Source organism: Podarcis tiliguerta (genome assembly GCF_965153285.1).
Source record: "Podarcis tiliguerta genome assembly, chromosome: 12".
Taxonomy (NCBI): Eukaryota; Metazoa; Chordata; class Lepidosauria; order Squamata; family Lacertidae; genus Podarcis; species Podarcis tiliguerta.
This window is the reverse complement of record NC_139545.1, coordinates 42,533,164-42,554,522: the sequence shown is the minus strand read 5'-3', so window position 1 is coordinate 42,554,522 and position 21,359 is coordinate 42,533,164. Positions and strand designations below refer to the sequence as shown.

At 41.7% G+C, this 21,359-nt stretch overlaps 1 protein-coding gene across 8 annotated transcripts in view; it reads left to right on the top strand.

Moving 5' to 3' along the window:
* PARD3 (par-3 family cell polarity regulator) overlaps positions 1 to 21,359 on the top strand; it is a 556,151-nt gene that overhangs the window by 88,167 nt on the left and 446,625 nt on the right. For all 8 annotated transcript variants that reach the window (XM_083406076.1, XM_083406075.1, XM_083406072.1 and 5 more), the window contains one exon: positions 13,625 to 13,726. Coding sequence is in view for 6 of the 8 variants with exons in the window: in XM_083406072.1 (XP_083262198.1) it covers positions 13,625 to 13,726 (102 nt within the window). In the remaining 2 variants the exon portion in view is untranslated. The remainder of the gene's footprint in view (positions 1 to 13,624; positions 13,727 to 21,359) is intronic.

The window sequence follows — 21,359 nt, the reverse complement described above, 5'->3', positions numbered from 1 at the left end:
ACACCACTTTGGCCATGGCCTAGGAGAAAGGAGCGGAACCACTGTATAATGGTCCCCCCAGCCCCCAGCACCCCCCGACGGTCCAGAAGGATGCCATGATTGATGGTATCAAGGCCGCTGAGAGATCCAGCAGAACTAGGAAACAGCTCTCCCCTTTATCCCTAGCCTGCCAGAGATCATCGACCAGTGTGATCAAGGCAGTTTCAGCCCATGATGAGGCCTGAATCCCAATTGGAAGGGATCCAAATGGTCCGCATCCTCCAGGCATGCTTGGAGTTGTTCAGCAACCACGCGCTCAGTTACCTTGCCCAAGAATGGTAGATTTGAGACTGGGCGATAGTTGGCCATATTGTCCGGGTCTAAAGAAGTGGTTTAATGACCGCCTCTTTCAGTAGACCTGGGAAGCATTCACCACCCCACAGAGCCCATCCCCCAGCCCTTCCTGGCTTGCTTTTATGAGCCAAGATGGACAAGGATCAAGAAGATAGGTGGTTGGTTTCACTCATCCAATCAGCCTGTCCTCATCCTCATAATTCTTTGTGGGAAGCCATGACGGTTTAAAGTGGTACCAAAGTGCTTTAAATGTATGGCATGAATGTGGCCTAAGTTTGTCATCCAAACAAAGACTCGTCCTCCCACTAAGCTGTAGCTGTGAAGTTGGGGGGGGGGGACATTGACTGGAAATAAGATGGATTTATTTCAAGTCAGTCCAGTCTCAATTTCCCTTGCCCCATTCACCATCTTTAGAGATGTAAACTGTTTGTTTAAGAGCTAGAATTACATGCATGAAACAGACAGAGTTGCTATAAATCAAGCCAAAACTATTAATGAATGTTGTCTAGTGTTAAGTATGACATGTCTTTAAAAAATAATTCCAGATGTTCCTCACTGCACATTCTCATTGCAGGGTCTGGGCAAGATGTGTAGTCAGCATGTCTATGTCTTTCCCCCAAACTTTATGTTTACATAATCTTCAGCCAAGATGTAGAACTTTGCCACTGCTGATGCCAAACCATCATTTGACATTACATCTGAACCATCTCAGATGATGTCTGCCCTCCCTAAAAGTAATTGGGCCAGAAACATGAAGAGTGAATTTTCTTGTCCCCAGGAAAAGAATTAGAGAATAAATAGACTTGCCACTTGGTTGCTAGCCTGTGAGAGTTTGTGGCCTTTGGTTGCCAAATGAAATTAAGCAGCTGGAATTGTGGCTTTTTGCTATTAAAGCGACATCCAAGAGCAGCTAGTTAATTGACCATGACTGTCATTTTCAATTGAGTGGCTTGGGACTGTATCTTTTAGCCTGGTAGTAGCTAAAATGGGCTAATGACCAATTCATGTTGTTCAGTACCAGAAAATGAATAGGCACTAATTTTTGTCGTGAGCATTGGGGTGGTAGTTTAATGTAATTTGAGAGATTAAAAAATAAATCAGTATTGCTGGAAAATGTTCCATGGAGGAAGGAATTAGCATAATGTTCTGCCACATAAATTCCTGTTCGTATTCAGCAGCTATCTTTCTTTCTTTCTTTTTTAATTCACAAGAGTGCTCCATTTCTGTGCAGATGTCATTTGTTGCCTGGAAAAGTGTTCTAAATGACTATGTGGAAGAATTTAGGATTACTGGAATGAAGCAAACACTTTTTGAGCTGTGACACGGGGGTTCCTGCTTGATCCTGCTGTCAGATTTAGTTTCTGTTGCTAATTTCTTCAGCTTTCATAAAATTTCATTGATGTAGAAAAGGAATAGGGAACCCATAAGCCTCCAGACATTTCAGAACTAGAACTCCCATCATCCCTGACTGTTGGGTCATGCTGGCTAGAACTGATGGAGCTGGAGTCCACCAACCTCTGGAGGGCCACAGATCTCTGATACATATTTTAAGTTATTGAGCACATGCTTTTAGAATTGACCCATTAAGTTAGCCTTCTTGGCCCTTAAGAAAAATTATAAAACCCTATTTATCTTCAAGAATCTAATATGTGTTGGCAAAGTCACTTAAATAATGTAGATGGAGTCCAGAGACAAAAATGCTGATAACGTTACGTTACTGAGGAAATGTAACAAAACAATATATAATTTGAGGAGATATGCACAGAGAGATTTTGGTCTTTCCTAGGCATTGCTTGGCTCTTCCGATCAAAATTTAATAATCTTCAACATAATATGATGATGATGATGCTAGTGGTGATGAAGTTGAGGACCTCTTTAATCTCTCATGACCTGGCAATGGAATATGGCCCTATGATATGGTCTGAGAGCACATGAGGTTGCCACCTTCCTGATGCTAAGCAGGTCTGGGTCTGATCAGTGCCTGGATGGAAGACTTCAAGGTTCCATGATGGGAGAAAAGTAGGGTGTAAATGTAAATAAAATAAATAAATGCCCTCCCAAAAGAGGCTCAATTGATACCCTAACGCTACTATTTTTTAGGGTTCAGTTTAAAATGTTTTTATTCTCTCAGTCATTTTAGGACCTCATTTTAACTGTTCCCCAAACTTTTCCAGTCTGCTCTTTTATGGTATATTTTATTGCTTTTTAAATTGATACACACCACCCATGTGCACGGTGCTTTTTGAGATACAAGAGGACAGATTCCTGCTGTGAGGAGCTTAGAATCTAGAATTCAGCGTGGGAAACAGCGAAAGAAAGGAATTGAAGTTGAAGCAAGGACTGAACAGGAAAGTGATACATGGTTGTTTCAAGTTGCATATTCTTAGGTGGAGTTACAGTGGGCTGTTTTGCATATTTGGGGGCAAACTTTTCATGCGTGTTTGTTGTAGCTGCTGTGGCAGCCATAATGGGATAAGATGTTATGAGGGATGGTCTGCAAATATCTTCAATATGAGGGCTGACTAGGGGTGTGCTGCCACACAGTAATTTTTGCTTGTGAGTTGGGAAGCAGTTACTGCTAACAGTGTGCTCCTCTCCTGCAAACAAAGAACACACATTACACATTATATTGCAAACCCATTCAGCCTTATTTTGTCACCTTGTAGTTTTGGGACTCCATTGAGAAACCTCACAGAAAGCACTGTAACATGATTACTCTGAATCTGCTGTTTTCCCCCACCCTGAAAAGTCTCCCAGCTGCTGAGTTTTTGTTAGTTAGTTGCTTGATTACATTTCTCTAACTGAAATCCTGGAAGGCATGCCTTCTGAATGAGATGTAATCCAACCTCTAGTGTTTGTTGTTTCTGGGTTGTTGGACTGAAGAAAGTAATAGGAATCCAATTTGTACAATAAAAGCTGTGTCTTTTCCCACCTTAACAAACAACTCGAATGCTTGCTTTGGCTGTTCCTTTGAGCACAACATGCATGGAAAAATATGATTATTAGCAAATTAACAAAAGGGATGCTTGCTTTTTTGAAGAGAGGAAAATGGACATATTGGATTCCCTCCTTCCTTTGCACTGGTTATAATTCCAGGTCCTCCAACATTATGTTCCAAATGACCTAAAATCAGGGCAGAAGATACAGAGCAGATTTCTCACCCTTTCATAAATCCAGGCCTCTGGGAACCATATCACTGGGTTTTTCCCCCAGCTCAAACCTAGCCTCCTATGCTCAGTACCACAAATGCAATGACCACCTAGGTAAATGGGCTATAATAATAATATATATATATTTTAAAATATGAAAAAAAATCCTTGTTTACAAAAGTGCATGCACTGTGTATTTCTTCAGGTTGTGTTTGCTACAGATCAGTTACATTTGTTGTGAGACATTGGTGTTATATGCAGTATAGGGCCCATTTTCTACATTCCTACATTCATTCTTTTCAGCAGTTCTTCCACTGGTATTTCTTTTCTGTGGTTCCTTACTGACTGCCCACTCCTGGTATGCTAAAAGCAACTACTAAAGGCATGCCTTGCTATTGAGGAAATAAGTGCCCTCAGTGTGGTGGGCCTTATAATGGCTGAGGGTGTGATTACATAAGAACATTTATGTAAGGACCCTGCTGAAAGGCCATCTAGGGCAGTATCCTGTTCTCATAGTGGCCAGCCAATTGCTCATGGGAAGCCTGCAAACAGAACCTAAGTGCAACATCAACTAGCAATTCCCAGCAACTGGGATGGAGGTAGTCGTTGGTGGCCTTATCATCTGACTAATCTGATCACCTCTTTCAAGTAGTTCAGGAATCAGGATACGTTCCCAATTCAAGACAGATAAAACAAAGTTCTTCTTTCCACAGTGCATAGTTAAACTATGGAATTCACTCCCACAGGAATTCTCACCCAAGAAAGCTTGTTTGACCCCCACTTTGATGGCATATTGGTCTGATATCTAGCAATGACCATCTGGTTTTGACATGCTTTTGATTTACAGAATCACTTGCTTATCTCATCCTTATCTGTACATTCCTTTGCAGCGGCTGATTCTGTTGCTCTGTGTCTTGCTTTCTATTTATATATTCTTTGCAGGACAGAAAGGCAGGATAAAAATAGTTTATTAATAAAACGTGTGCTTAGAATTGGTTTGATTTCAGTGCAGCTTAAGAGCTGTTCTGCCCTATTACACAGATTGATGTAGCTGGCAAGGATGGTAGATTCATGGTCTGTACCACTTCAGATTGCAGATGGGGATGTATGTATCACATTTTAAATATTTCCTCTACAGAAAAAGCTCCCTGAGTGTACTGTCTGAGCACTGGGATGAAAGGGACTTTGGTAAAGTTTTCGCTTTGTTGAGAATATTTTCTACACACAGGAAGTTTCTTATGAGTCTCCTACCTGCAGTCTGAGGTCTTACACATTGGAAAGCACATTTTTTCCTGTGTAATCTATAGATTCCCTTCAATAAAAAAGGAAAACAACTAATAAACATTAGGGGATTTTAATTCAGGACGCCTGAAGTGTTGCGAGCTGCTGATTCAGAGTTCCATATGCTGAGTTGCTGCTGCTCACATAAGAACTGTTTCAAGTCTTTTAAGTATAAGCTATTACTTTAACTCTGTTCAAACAGTGCTCTCTGCTGGCCTTCCTGTAGGGACCTTTTGAAACATATTAGCCTTACACAAATGTACTGTGAAATCCTTTGTGTTTGTGATGTTGACACTGTGATCATAAAGATATAAATCCTTGTTACTAACATTTAGGCATACACAAAGAAGCAGGGCTTTTTAAAGTTTACAGTGTCATGAAAAAAACTGCTTGGGAAGTTTTAGGAATCTTTTCTCTGAGCATTAAGATTTGCTGAAGTTTCTCCTGTCTGAGAAGGTTAGATGACATAGTGTTGAATTAAAATATTCCCAAAGAGCTACAGCTTGGCTGTGCCTTGTCATATGATATTCCTTTGTAAAGAAGAGGCTTTCAGGTGATATCCAGCTAAGTCATTTTCAGATTAGACCCATTTGAAATAGTTACTGATTTCAAGGGGGTCAACTCTAACTAGTGTTGGATACCACTCTCTGTATTTGTCTATGCTTTCAGAGACAAGAGGAAGATTCTGTTTCATTTTTATTGTTAACAGAAGAATACTGCAATATCTGTTTTATTATTTAATGCTATCATTTCCTCAGGATAACTTGGTGAAATCAAGAGCACATAACCACGATTAATGCTGTTCATGGTTTGTTGCCTTAATCAGAGAAAGGCTGTGTTCACATGCAGTGCTAAACCACAGTTAAGCACTATGTGTGATAGGGAGCTTCAAGCTTTTGTGTTCTTCTTCTCCCTTCCCCTCAAAATCCTGAGGCCCGCGGGTCTAAACTTGTGTTTAACTTTATATATGAATCAGACCATACAGCAAAGCTATGATTTAGCTCACTGCACTAAGCAGTGCTTGTGTTGGGAGACACCAGTGACATGTGTTTGCTATCTTGAAACAGGCTGGAGAAGTGGCAAAAAGTGCCTTTGATGTGGCTTGCATGGTGCAGACATGTTGCTTAACCACAGTTAATGCAAACTCACTCCAAGTAGCAGTTTCCACCTTGGATTTTTGCAGTCCTTGATCATGGTTTCCATATTTAGATGCAACACTATGCCATGGTGAAGAAAAGCAAACCAAAGTCACACATTATTTTATGGGTATGAAGATCATGGGTCTTTACATTTCTCTTTTACCATCAAGTGAGGAAGTTTTATAGCCAGGTTGGCTTTGTGTTTGAATGAATTTCCTTGAAATGTTCTTAGTTTTACTTCTACATTTCTTGAAGTCACTGAGTAGTTGACCTGCAATATTTGTGTTGGAGGTGAGATTATTTCTGTATAGGTAGCAAAACATTTATTTCGTAGCAATCTCTGAGGAGCATGCCATAAACCTGTAAAATGTTTACAACCTTTAGGTGTAAACTTGGCTTCCTTGAAGTCCATAGATAAGTGCATTGCTTTAGTCTGTCGGTTGTGAAATACTTTAAGTCAGTTTCAGAATGTCATCAAAGGGAAAAATGTAGCTGGGTGTAAGCAGGAAATAAGAGACTTCACTTGTTTTTACTTGTGGGGTGTAGCTAAGTGATCATATTGTTGTGCTGTTTTATGCAGTTTCCTGATAAACTGGCCAGTCTTCTTACACACTGTGTAAGTTGAATATAAAGCAGCGGATATAGATCTTATAATTATAACTTCCCAATATATCAGGCTAAAAAGTATGCATAGTCTTACAGGTGCATATGCATTATACTTACAGCCTCATCCAAAAGTTATTGAAAATGTAACATTTAGAGCAAGGATAGCCAATGTCGTGGCTTCCTGGTGCTGTTGGACTACAGTTCCCATAATCCCTGACCATTGGCCATGCTGGTTGGATCTGACTGGAGTTGCAGTCCAAACCATCTGGAGGACACTCCATTCGTGGCCCCTCATTTGGAGGTTTAGACTATGAGGTCAGGTGTGGTGAACCTTTGGCTCTCCAGATGTTGCTCAGCTACAAGTCCCACTGGCCCTGGCCTTTGTCTGTGCTTGCTAGGATTCATGGAAATTAAGAACATAAGATGCACCTGTTGGATCAGGCCAATGGCCCATCTAGTCCAGTATCCTATTCACACAGTGGCCAACCAGATGCCTTGTGGGAAGCCCTCAAACAAGAACTGAGCCCAAGAGTACTTTCCTTTCTGGTAGTTTCTAGAAGCTGGTATTCAGAAGCATCACTGCCTCTGAAGGTGCAGGCAGAGCTTAGCTATCATGGCTAGTAGTGACTGATAACCAGACCTCTTTTAAAGCCACCCAAGTTGGTGGCCGTTACTGCCTCCTGGGAAGTGAGATCCATAGCTTAACTATGCACTGCATGAAGAAGTACTTTCTTTTATTTGTCCTGAATCTTCCTCCATTCAGCTGTCCATGAGTTCTAGTGTTAAGTTGTAGTTTGGCAACATCTGGAGGGCCAAAGGTTCCCCACTTTTCTGTTAGGTTAATGCACCTTTAACTAGAGTGGAAGAGCTGCATATTCTGAAGTAGACCTGCATTTCCACATTATAATTACATATCTAAAGACCGAGCTATGAATTAGGAAGCTTCCCCATCCACTCATTCTGAATCTTGCCCCAGCTGATTTACCTAGCTGCATTGTCGATATATTTATACCTTATAATGTTGTTCTTAAGTATGAAAGAACATTTGAAAATCACTGGCAATGCAGGATTTGGTGGAAGAATAAGGCTGTTGCTTTGAAAGAGAAAATAAGAACATTTTTCATCACTAGACAGCTGTTGAATGCAAGAGAACTGATATTATTTTCATACCTACTTACGAAAACCTACAGTAATAGAAGCTGATGTCAAACTAGTTTAGGGCGTTCCTTGCCTTGTCTAGTCTTGCTGACCTACTGTTTTATGTAATACCTTTGCTGAACAGGAAGAGTCGCAAGAGGCTTGCCTCTAGCTGCTGGAGAATGGCATGTAGGGATTTTTTTATGGTTGTGGTTGTGAAATAGAAAGAGAGCCTGTCTCCTTTTCTAAGATTCTTTCATGAAGGCAACAATGCCTGTTACAAATTCGTAAGGCGTTCGAGAGCAATGCAGGTTTTAATAACGACACATATAAATGTAAGGCTTCTTTTGAAGATAGGTTTCAAGTGTTGCACTGATAAGAATCAAGTGTTAGGTTCAAAGTGCTGCCCACACAGTACTTCACTCTTTCCCAGCCTGGCACTTTCTAAAGATGGTTGGACTACACTTCCCCCCAAGCTCCAGCCTGCATGCAGGGATGAAGGAAGTTGTACAACATCTGGAGGGTGGCATATGGAAGATCTTCCAGCAGGCAATAAAATGCTGTTAGTTAGTCAGCAGCACTACCTGTTTTCCAGAAGGATCATTGTGGTTTGTGATTTGAGGAGTCTGCATTTTCATCCTCTGATCAGTGGCCATGTCCAGGAAAAGGGGAATTGGTGTACCTCTGTCATGGCACCTGGTTTAACCTTCCAGCCAACACTACTTGTTTATATCTACAATTGTGCTGGTGCAAGACAATACTGCAAAACTATGCAGGTTCTCTAGTAGATATCAACAAATAACTGAATGCCTTGCTGAAAGTGCAAATACTACCTTGTTGTGGTCCTCACCTCTGTTTCTTTGCTAGTATTTTCATTATGCTTATGGAGTATTTAGGACTTTCTTGTAGCAGTTGAGGTATATTGTAAAACAGAACAATAATCACTTTTTGCATGTCACTCCCAAGTTTGAAGTTCACCCAACTGGAGATTCCTGTTTTGCTTTTCTTTCTGATTTTCCTAATATTTGATTGCTGTGTAATGGGGTAAAGCAGGAACTGATGTTGCGGAAAAAGTTGTGTTTGCTAGTAATCTTTTAATATCAGCTCCATTGTCACCATAGGCAGCTGGGCATGGAGGAAGCTGTCGTGTGCATCTCAGCCTTACTGTACTGGAGCCAGAGTTAGAAATAGAGGAAGCTGACTTACATTGTGTCCAAGCCACTGGTCCACCTAGCTTAGTACTGTCTATGCTAACTGACAGTGACTCTCCCAAGATTTCAGGCAGGATTCTCTCCCAGCTCTGCCTGGAGATGACGGGAATTCAACCTAGGATATTATATTTGCAGGAGTTACGGCACTTTCTCAAATTGGATGGAGACCTTAGGGCAAATGCACTGTTAGGGTCAATCAAAAGGCAAATTCAGTTTCCAGAGACTTTCAAACATGGAACTTTTGCACACTGAGTAGGTCTTGTGCCACTGCGTGACATCTCCACCCCTCAAACCTTGTGACTAGAAATAGGCAGTGTTTTTCTAGCCATGAGTTTTCTCAACTAGAAGTGGACTGTAGTCCATGAAACAGTTTATGCCACAATAAAACTGTCAGTCTCGGCGCTGCTAGACTTTTTGTTCAACAATAACATGTCATGGGTACTTATACTTTGTGGATACTAAAAATGAGGTTGTCATTTGGTAGTTAGATAAGAGGCTAGAAGTCATCTAAGTTTTAAAAAGATTTATATACTGCTTAATCAACAAAGATTAGCAGTTTACATAAAACAATATGATGTATTCATTTTAAAAATACCGATAAAATCAAATGTTGAAGTATAGACACATGCACTCCTCTCTCTCTCTCTCTCTCTCTCTTTCTCTCTCTCTCTCTCACACACACACCAGTTTTAAAACAAATGTATATGATAAAATTATATTTGCAAATCCTCATGTTGACTGGTTATTTTTATTTCATGCACCACTATCAAGATATCAACTAATTGTGCTACATATATGCATAAACCACATGCACACATAGTGCTGTTTTTGTTCAAAACCTTCTTGCCCTTAGGTGGAATTAGTAAAGCTTCTATAAATATAAACCTTTGTGCAATGTATAAACTATGAAGGAGCAGCACAACCATGTCTTGGCTAATGAGATTAAAATAAGATAGTTTTGCTTTCTAATGGGTTTTCTTTCTGAGCATGAAATCAAAGTGTGTCCTCCTCCCTCTGCTAGTTGTGCTGCCAACAGTGATGTGATTGGGTGGGGAAAGTATGCACTTAGTACCACGTAGCTTGAGAAGTAGCTTGCAGGATGTTGTTTTCAAACAGCAGAGGGAGTGTAGCAGCAAAGCGATGGGCAGGGCAAGAACATGCAAACACCCAGTATGTAGGTTTTGATGAAAAAAGAAAGGAAGGAGAAAATACAGGAAACTTTAGTGACTTCCATTAAAGAGGAGCCTTGTCAATATTTTTTTTCTGTGCTATGCTGGCAGCAACATAATTGACCTAATAATTATTTGGGATATATTTTCCTCCAGTGGTTTACACACTTCCTTTCAACAGTTCCTTTAAACCCTGGTTAACTCTATATTTCATTTATGTGTAGAACTTGGGGTTGCCACCAAATGTACACTTAATAAGAATGCAGTTTTTAACAGGTGTACCTGTACAATTATATTTTCAAACATCTGGTTGTCATCATTCACACTCCTGGTTGGTGTATGCTTAAGAACAAAGGTTAGCTTCCCATATTTTAAAAGTGTGTGCATTGACTCTTCAGAGTGGTGTGGAACAGAATGATGCCAACGAGGCAGAAAACTGTTTTAATCTGCTGCATAGGTTCTGTATAGATTCTGCTAGATATTTTGAAATGTAACTTCCACCCCTCGTTTTTATATATTGCCTATTTGTTGATGGTCTACAAGAACTAAGAGTTCTTCTACTCATTTATCCACCTCAGGGGACCTGGTGACTTCCCACTTTTGCAGAATGCTGTGCTTGACTGACATTACATGCATGTTATCACTGTTAAATTTCAGTGACCTGAAAGGGCAGAGGAGGGAATAGAACCACGGGAAATGGTGATCCATGGCATGCAAATTAAGCATCCAACTTGCACATGCTTTACATCATACAAAAAGCCTCAAGATCAAGCCAAGGTATCTGCATATAAGGCCAAAATGTCTCCTGCCTGAAATTCTGGAAGGGTGCTGCCAGTCCGTGTTGACAGTACTGAGCTAGTTTGGACCGATAGTCTGACTCAATATAGGATGGCTTCCTTTGTTCCTATGTATCATTGGGAAGCAGGGAATGGAAGAGTTACAAACAAAAGGTTGTGACTGTGACATGGAACATGGAATGGGAAAAAAAGATGGAATTATTCTAACAGCTTTCAAGCAGCAATCTTCAACCAATCTTAATAGGAATAGGTTGAATCCTGATAAGACAAAAGTACTCTTTTTTGGGGGCAGGAGGCAGGCAGGTGTGGAGGACTCCCTAGTCCTGGATGGGGTAACTGTGTCTCTGAAGGGCAAGGTGCGCAGCCTGGGAGTCATTTTGGACTCGCAGCTGTCCATGGAGGCGCAGGTCAGTTCTGTGTCCAGGGCATTTGTTTATCAGCTCCATCTGGTATGCAGGCTGAGACGCTATCTGCCCACATACTGTCTTGCCAGAGTGGTGCATGCTCTGGTTATCTCTCGCTTGGACTACTGAAATGTGTTCTACCTGGGGCTACCTTTGAAGGTGACCCAAAAACTACAACTAATCCAGAATGCGGCATCTAGGCTGGTGACTGGGAGTGGCCGCCGAGACCACATAACACCGGTCTTGAAAGACCTACATTGACTCCCAGTACGTTTCCGAGCACAAAGTGTTGGTGCTGACCTTTAAAGCCCTAAATGGCCTCGGTCCAGTATACCTGAAGGAGCGTCTCCACCCCCATCATTCTACCCAGACACTGAAGTCCAGCTCTGAGGGCCTTCTGGCGATTCCCTCACTGCGAGAAGCCAAGTTACAGGGAACCAGGAGAGGGCCTTCTCGGTAGTGGCACCTGCCCTGTGGAACGCCCTCCCACCAGATGTCAAAGAGAACAACAACTCTCAGACTTTTAGAAGACATCTGAAGACAGCCCTTTTTAGGGAGCTTTTAATGTTTGATGGATTACTGTATTTTAATGTTTTGTTGGAAGCCGCCCAGAGTGGCTGGGGAACCCCAGCCAGATGGGTGGGGTATAAATTATTATTATTATTATTATTATTATTATTATTATTATTATTATGTCCCCTGGAAATGAATGGAACTTCTTTCCAACTTAACATACTAACGTACATACCAGGAGAGTTTGTAGCTTAACTGTCAGGGTTGCAATCTGACTGTCAAGCAAGATAAAACTAGCAAACAAATAGATAGTTGGCACACATCTTGTACAAAAACTGTTGCCATGAAAGCTGAAGATTAATTATACCCCTCCCATTGCAGCTATATAGGAACATTCCTGGATTCATATGCTTCAAGATTAGGCCTCCTGGAACCTTAGTTGACCGAACGAGTTCAAAAGCTTCTTCTGTCTTAAACCAAAACAAATTCTGCCTATCCCTGATGCAGATCAGTGGAAAGCTGTGCAGGGCATGTCCTAATATTGGCTCCAAGCACAACAGGTTTGTGATTAACTGTTCAAGAATGTTTTAGTTGCTCATTTGCTATAGTCTAACAATGCCCTTGGCTCAGTACCACCTGCTCTCTCCATGACAGAGTTTGCAATCTGATTGATCTAGGGTAAACAAAGCACACTTGTAATAAATGAACTGCAAACCAGAGTGAAGACTTGGGTCTCTGTCTACTCTACATTCCTTGTCCATGCTCTGGTCATCTCTTGTCTAGAAGAGATTACTGAATCTCCTGCCTCTTTGCTGTTTCTCCAGTCATGTTCTAACTTGCTTGGTTGATTGAGAAATGTGTAAGGTTCCTTTTCTGACTTAGTCCAGCAGCTAAGACCTTGCAACTCTCCGTTTTAACCTCTTCTGATAGCTATCTGTCAGTCTGCATTGACTTCAAACTCCCTGTCCTTGGCTGCACTCCAAAATGAGTGTTTATATGTGACTATAAGAGTCATTTGTGTAAGGGGAGATTCCTTTGCGCTGGTTCCCACTATCCAGTTGGTGGGTATTGTTGAGTTACGAATGGTTCAGAAAACGTCAACCAAAATGATCAAGGGGATGGAGTGGGAGTGAAGAAAGGCTGCAGTGTTTCAGACTTTTTAGTTTAGAGAAAAAGTGAGTAAGAGGTGACATGATAGAAGTTTATAAAATCTTGCATGGCATGATGAAGGTGGATAGTGAAAAGTCCCACCCCCCATAACACTAGAATTCATGGACATCCAATGAAGCTTTTATGCTGCACCTGTGGAACAGCGGCCTGTTGGAGTTAGAGGATTCTACCAGCTAGCCCTGCCCATGAACCATAAGGACATAGCTGTGGCTCATTTACAGGGAACAAGGCTATTTGTGGGGTGTGGGTGAGGGCACACCCCCATCAGTGATTGTTGTGGATGGCTTCACTCCTGGGTGAGAGATTGGAGCAGCCAAGGTGGGCAGGCTGTGAGTTAACCTGGCTTCCAAGTGAGAGATGGGTTGATGGGGGAGTTGTATTTGTGTTGAGAGCATGAATGAAGGTCACAAATGTGAAGTATTTGATGATTTTGCTATTTCATATTGCCTTGTTGTATTCATTTCACTTCCTATATCATTCTTTTGTTATTCCATTTTGGGCCAAACAGAAGCAAACAAACAAGCAAACAAACTAATATGGTGCTGATTTAGATGGACCAATAGTCTGAATACATAGAGGGCAAGTTGGCATTTGGTTTTTCATTGGCAGAGAGATTTTGAGTGTGTGAGGAGGGGACACTTTCAAACAGGCCGTAGTTGTGGAGTTATCAACTGTGGAATAATTTCTTGCTTATTATCCTTTTTTTGGTTTGCAGGATCCAAACTACTGGATACAGGTGCATCGTCTGGAACATGGTGATGGGGGAATCCTTGACCGTGATGACATTCTCTGTGACGTCGCTGACGATAAAGACAGAGTGAGTATAAATGCTTGGAAGATTGTTTTATATAAGGACCCAGAAGCTGTCACTCATGGTATTAGCTGTATAGCTAGAGTACAAAAGGAAAGATGGGATAGAAAGGGCATCTTGCAAGGTTTGAAACAAATAATTTTGGGATATGAAAGAAATCATTTCACATATTTATGGCAGTGCTAGTTCTAATTGCAAATCAGAGTGAGCCTTGGGTCATCAGATGGTGTATGACCACAAACCTCATAGTCCCCAGGCAGCATGGTCAGTGTCAGGAATGGGAGTTGCCATCCACCCCATCTGGGGGCCCAAGGTTGAGGAAAGCTGGGATAGACTGTGGAAGACAAACAAAAATTTCCAGTATTGTCACCGCAGCACACTCAAATAATTTGAAGGCAAGAATTAAATTAAGCAAGAAAGTATACTTAGTTGAAACATGAGAGTGTTGCATGTTAAGATCTTTTTAAAGGCATAACAGTCCTAAAGACTCTGTGGAATGTATCTCCTCCTTTAACAGGAATGTGGCCCTGGTCAGTATCTGGTTTTACTAGAAAAAGGTGGAGGCCCTTTCTCATACCTCAAAGTGGACTGAAAGCAAGTCTCATTGATACAGCCAACCACTCCCTCCACACACCTCTCTTGACTCCAAGACAGCCATTGGGAGGGGATGTGGGAAGTCAGATGACACACTCTAGTGGGTAGATTTGGCTGTGAGGCCTCCATTTGTCAGTCCTTTCTGTAATGAAGTGGATTAAACTTCAAAAAACCCGGGGGGGGGGGGTCTCTTCTGAAAAGATTTTACAGGCAGAACTCTCTTAAAATGACATGAATGCATGTAACTTCTTTTCCCCCCTATTTTACCGTGTGGCTTTTACATTTTCAAAGTTAACTTGTCATTGCTCATGGTATCCCAAAGACTTGAGCATATTTGAGGTTTTGTTCTTCTAGGACAACTTTTAATACTGACACTGTGCGTGGGTGTTTTTATGTCAACAGTTTATGGCTCACAGCTCTTGACTGCCGCATCAAACAGGCAACCTCATTACTGTATTACAATAGTAAATGCCTATTGTGTCTGTGTCAGCGGGTGAGATACCTGTCCGACAACTGAAGATGATCTCCCCCCGCCCCCACTCCTCATTCTCCTAAGTTCTCTTCCCTTTCTTGTGATGACAGTCTCTCAAGTTGTTGGCACTGTGTTCATGGGGATGTTGTAATCGCTCATAGTCGTAGAACTGCTGGATTGCCTTGAATTGGTCATTTGAGTCTCCTTGCTTGTTTCTGCCAAATGCTTCTGCCCATAGTGTTTGCTAACAGCATACCTTTCTACACCCACTTGGAGTATAGCTGGCTTTTGATGCTTAGCCATTCTTTCCCCTTGTCATGAATGGTTTTCATTGTACATTGTTAAACCTTCTCTATTTATAGCTCAGTCAACTTGGTATTGTGTCCTCTGGCCTGGCACGCTCTCAGGCGGGGTATTTGAACATGTGCTTTTGAGGATCTGTTTAAAGGCTACTGCACATACAAGTTGCAGTCCTAAATGTGCAGGGGCTCCTTGTTTCCCCACCCCCACCCCCATTAAAGGGAATGCTTAGCTCAAAATGGTTTCTTGCTGTCTTTATGTTCAACACAGAATGCCTTTCAGTTCTCCTTATGACTGGCTCAGAATGGTTTTTGGTTGTCTTCCAGTGAATAGAGTAAGCTGGAGAAGGGGCAGAGTTTTCTGGTCACAGCTCCTGATATCTGGTCCTGTTATTTTGCTGCAGTTGTTTTCAGTATATGGAGGGGGAGTTGATAATGACAGCCCACTAAGATCTATGAGAAAACTAAAGCAGATTAGAAAGGAGAGAGACCCACATATGTCTAGCATAATCTTGAACCTTCCTTTGGGAAAAGATGGACTACGCATTCATTCAAGTAAGGAGCAAAACACTATAACCTCCAGACTGTCTTTGTATGAACAAAGCCAAATTTTCATTTCCTTATAACATTTTGTAAGCTGGTCACAGGTTGTTGTGTTGAATTAAGTTCTGCTCAGAGTAGACCCAGTGAAATTAATGAACCTAAGCCATGTCCATGAACTTCAGTGTGTCTACCCTAGAAGTGAATTCCACCTGATAGTCTGGGATTTTCTCTAGCCCTTGTGCCATCATAGGTCTTCGGCTATTCTTCCATGAGCTGCAGAAAGTTTTATGGCACTAAACTCTAGAAATGTTTTTATATTGGTTTTATGTCATATCCACACTGGCATAACCTTTTGAGAGCCTTTCTGGAAGGTCAGACTCCTCGACAATCAGTTGCTCATTGAATTCAGATTTGCTTTTTCGTTTCCAGATCAGGCAGAGTGTAGTTGATCTTTGTACAGTGCAAACATTTCCTAATAGTTGTCTCTTTCTGTTGTAGAGAGATACAGAAGAGATACATTTTCCTAAAGGGTTGGTGTGTGCTTTAAAACAATGTTGTTATTCTTTCAACAGTGTTTAAAATTAGTGTTTCTATTGCTACATTCATGTTTGAACTGTAAAAAGAATAACTATGGAAAAAGTAAGTTGAGGATGTGACTGAACAAAATGCCCCCTCTCCCCCCAAAATCTGTGGCAAAGTAGCTTGCACAGGCATCTTAGACGTTGTGCTGACATGGTGGAGGGGCTTTAACTAATTGGTAGAGCACCTGCAATGCATGTAGGAAGTCCCAGGTTCAATCTCTAGTATCTACAATTAGTCAATTGAAACCCTAGAGAGCCATTGCCTGTCATTGTGTAGGCAATACTGAGCTTGATGGGCCCAATCACCCGATTCAGCATAAGGCAGCTTCTTGAGTTCCTATGAGTGGTTTGTGTGTACTGGTGAAATAAATCTGAAAAGAAAGGTTATAACTCTGAATAAATGAGCTTAAAAGCTGTGTATAAGAATTGTACTCAGCATCACTTCAAGAGTCTCTTGGAGTTTATTCAAAACCACAATAACACAGGAAGCTCGGGTAAAATGTATACCGCAGATGAGGAAGTCAGGCCAAGAAGATGGCCTTGTGGTTGACTAGCACAATCAGGGAAGCCGTAATAGGCAAGAGCACTTCCTTTAAAAAGTGAAAGTGCTTTCCCAAGAAAGGAAAATGAAAAAGCTTCTCAGACTCTGGAAAAAGTGGTGCATGTTTTCATGCAAAAAGCAATGCTGCATTCTAGAGGACCTTATTGCTATCAATGTTAACAAAGATCTATGAGGGAGGAACTAAATTGTTAGATAATAGATGGGAGAGCACTGTAGTTTTTTTAAGGGTACTGAGAATAGTAGCACAGCGAGGTACTATAGTAGCACATGGGAACTATAGTTCCCATGATTCTTTGGGGGAGCCATGTTCTTTAAATATATGGTGTGGATGTGACCTCAGCCTTCATTCTGGAAGAAATCAGGCAGGTCCCCCCCCTCCCCCGGATGTTATCTGAGGGCAAGATGTGACATTCTGTGGCTAATTGATAAATTATTAAAGAACTTTGAATGTGAAACTTTTCATATTCTAAACAGAAATAGGGGACTCGCCTCTACAGTTTGCTGCCTTAACAGAGGGTTGGCAGGTACCTTATTAATGCCATTAAATAAAAATTCCTTTATAATTTGATCGAAAATCTCCATTATAGATGGAGGGTTCTAGCCGACTGAATTCTACTCAATGAAGACACGTTGAAAGCAATGGATCTAAGTTATGTCTTTTAATTTCAGCAGGGTCTGTGCCCTACATATGACTAACATTGAGTACATCTCCAAATTACAAAGCATTTAGTTGGGCTTGCTCAGCTGCCATTTTCTGTTGAAGTGACTCAAGAGGTCCATTGGGTGGCTGCGCAGCTATAAGGAGATGTGGCATAATGTAAAAACGTACCTTCCCTGATTTGGCACACGCTGAAAGACTTTGAAGGTGCTTGTGCAATGTGAGGCAGCAAGCCTTTCTCTACCTTCTCTGCGAGTGTGATTATTTGAATAGATATGGATATGCAGAGTAGGGAGATGGCGTGCTTTCTCCTGCTGGCGTAAACATAAGTCAGTGCAAAGCCATATCAGATTTGTACTGGCCTGTTTAGGAATTATTCTGCTGGTATGCAGAGTGTGTCCCTCCCTGCCATAATGTGCAATTATTTCAGCAATTATTATGCTATTTGTTACCACTCCCTCTCCCCTCACCCTGGTAAACCTTTACCTCTCTGATGCTTAAAAGAAGACTCTGGTAATAATTTTATAATTTTTTTTTTAATGAGCTGGTACATCATAGGGGCTAGGAGTTTGTGCTTCGGGTCAAGGAGTTCAAATCTTAAATAGCCTACTGTTCAGAACTTAGCCAAATTTGAATATGATGATAACCAGACTTTCTGGCTTATTGTGATGGGTGATTGGGTGGCATGCACAAGCACACCAGTCACTCTTAATAAAGCACAATAAACCAGAAAGTCTGTCATACTGTTACAAGCAAATGTGACTTCACCCTCTCTCAGCTTTATCTCCCCCTCCACAATCTCTGTAATATGGGAATAATAGTTCTCGTCTACTTTACAGGATTGTTAAAAGAATTATAACCAGATAATGTACGTGAAGCACTTTGAACACTTCAAAGCACTATAATGGAGAATAAACATGTTCCCCATTTATCGGTGTAACAGCTCCCTTTGTGGTCTGTTGTGCTACGGTTGCTAAAGGCTGTCAGCTATTCGTTTCCTCACCTTTTGCTTAGGAATATAGAAATGATGTCAACTGTGTTTGCAGTCACCTGTTTTCCAGTGGAGAAGCATAAATTCCTTCGCTTGGCTTCCCATCCCTTAATATTCAGTCAGCATTTTTGCTCCCTTATAACTCTTCATCTCTTATTTATGCGCTCGGGAGTGCCGAAATGCAAAGCGAGGCGATGAGGGGGTAAGAAAGCGGAGGTGTCTAGACCAGATTTCCACATCAGTACGTCAGCATTGCTGCCCTTGATTTGTGAGGTTGTTTGTCCTGCCTCCTACTCCTGTTTTGCAAAACAGATTAGGGTGCTATCTTCTTATTGTTGATCAAGCACATCCTCTGCAAAGACTTGAGAAAGGGAGCCCAAGGAATTTTGTTGTGTGCTTTTGTTTTGAGAACTGTAGGTGGTGGGGACGAGAAGTTCATTTTAGTAGATCAGTACTGAACTGGAGTTCATAAAACATTCATTGCACAGAGCCATGTTAAGTGATCAAATTGCTGCTGAAATTTCCAGCGAGATAACAAATTGCTTTATGTGCAGAACCCCATTTTAAAGCTCTGCAAGGGTTCTTTATCCCTTTAATTAATGTCTGGCTGTTATTTGCCTGGCTGTAGAAAATGCAGGGTTTAAGCAGCTGAAGCGCTGTGAGCGGGGTGTGGGGTGTGGGGGAGAGACGATTGAAGGAAGTACAGTAAAGCAGCTGGAGATGAGGCTAGAGTATTTTACATATTGGTGGCCTGATTCTTTTTTTTTAATTTCCCTTGACCCTCTCAGACTTCTATTTACACAGATGTAAGTCCTGCTGAACTCAATCAGCAGCAAGTGATTGAGGTGAGCAAAAGAAAGCTGACCTCTTTCCCCCTGTAGCCTCTATTAGGAATCTGATTCATAATGCTGTATGTAGTGTGTGCCATTTGTTTCTAAAGCTCCTCATTGTAAGTCTGAATTGCTTCTAAAACACAGTACAGTCATGCCATATGTGTTGATGACCGGGAGAGCAGAAGCTTTCATGGTCCAATCTGCTGCAGTGGTAATTGCTGTTTGAAATACATTTTGTAGCAACGTTGTGAGCATTGCTCGTGTTCTTTCACCAGCATTGCCCAGCTGCTTAGTAGTGAGGGAGAGGTCCTTTGCACATGCTCAGAGGCATCCATCTTTATTATTTCATGTGTTTGTGGGCTCCAGAATCAAACTGAACCCGTGAGCCCTGAGTGATCAGCTTATGCTAGAAACTTGGCGGAGGCCTTCTTTGAATTTTCATCTATAGGGGGAGGGGTCATAGCTTGGTGGTTTCTGTGTTGCATGCAGAAATTCCTAGGTTTAATCCCTGACATCTTCAGGTAGGGCTGGAAATCCTGCCTGCCGTCCTGGAGAACTGTTGCTCATCAGTGCGTAGAGCATACTGAGCTAGATGGACCAATGGCATCTGCCTCTGTATAAGGCAACTTCCTATGTTTGCATTATTCCCATCCATCCCTGGAATATCTAATGAATGATTCAGATATAGAATAGCAGGTGACCTTCTGCTGGGGATGGAATACCTCTGAGGCCTAGATTTGCTATTAATGTAAAGGTGCTCCTGCATGCATTACTTCCTGTTCATGCTCTCTGATATGCTCACATAGCTGTGTTCTGGTTTTACTTTCTCTCTCTGTTGTCTTCCCCCATTCTTTCTGTAAAATTGTTCCTTCCTTGGAGCAGAGATTTCTTTGTTTGTTGTGGCTATGTCATAAAGCATTGTGCTATTGCCATCATCATAATGTATGGTTATTTCAAATTAGAGCTGATGATTGGACTGCTTTCAAGTAGCAAAGGCCATTTCATTACTTTAGAGCAAGGGTGCAGAACATTTTTCAACCCAAGGACTACTTTATCTCAAGTCCAGCCTCCTGGGGGGTGGAGCCAAAACAAAAATGGGTAGTGCCAAAGCCCGGTGGGTGGAGCTAAATCAGGCAGTGCCACCCAGCATGCTCTAATTCATATGCAGTACCCCTCATACATAAGGGACGCGGGTGGCGCTGTGGTCTAAATCACTGAGCCTCTTGGGCTTGCCAATCTGAAGGTTGGCGGTTTGAATCCCTGCGACGGGGTGAGCTCCCATTGCTTGGTCCCAGCTCCTGCCCACCTAGCAGTTCAAAAGAACATCAAAGTGCAAGTAGATAAATAGGTACCACTCTGATGGGAAGGTAAGCAGCGTTTCCGTGCGCTGCTCTGGTTCGCCACATGACCTGGGAGATGTCTGCAAACAAACGCCGGCTCCCTTGGCCTATTGAGCGCGTGCAACCCCAGAGTCGTCCGCGACTGGACCTAATGGTCAGGGGTACCTTTACCTTTACCTTTACCCCTCACACATACACAATATACAGGATACATCTCTATATGCTTACGTAGTGTGACTGCATTCACATCTTACAGCACATGGGATGCAGTTTTCTGTCATTATGCTTTCGTCTCAAATAGCCAACATGGCACTCTTCAGACATTTTAACAACAACTCTCATCAGCCCCAGGCAATGTGGCCAATGGTAAGAAGTGTTGGGAATTCTAGGACAAAAAAAACATATAAAGAGTACAATGTTAGCTACCCCACTCTAGTCAATAAGGCTGTTAGTGCCACTGTAGGCGCTGCCATCTGGAATAATGTATGGCTTTGACTCATTAGGCTTTTGACTTGGTGCAATTATTTGGTGAAACAAGCAGCATTTTAGAAATAATTATTTGGTGAAACAATAGGCATTTTAGAAATAATCTGTGTGCCAGTCATTAACTATGTTAGAAAAGAGATCTGCAAAATACAATGGTAAAACAGCTGTTTTATTTAAAGTGGCGTTTGAAGCTGTGTTGGAGTCAGTTTAAAAGGATGAATTGAGGAATGATAGCATTTGCACAGAATACCAGGTTTATGAGAATGAGCTGCATCGATCC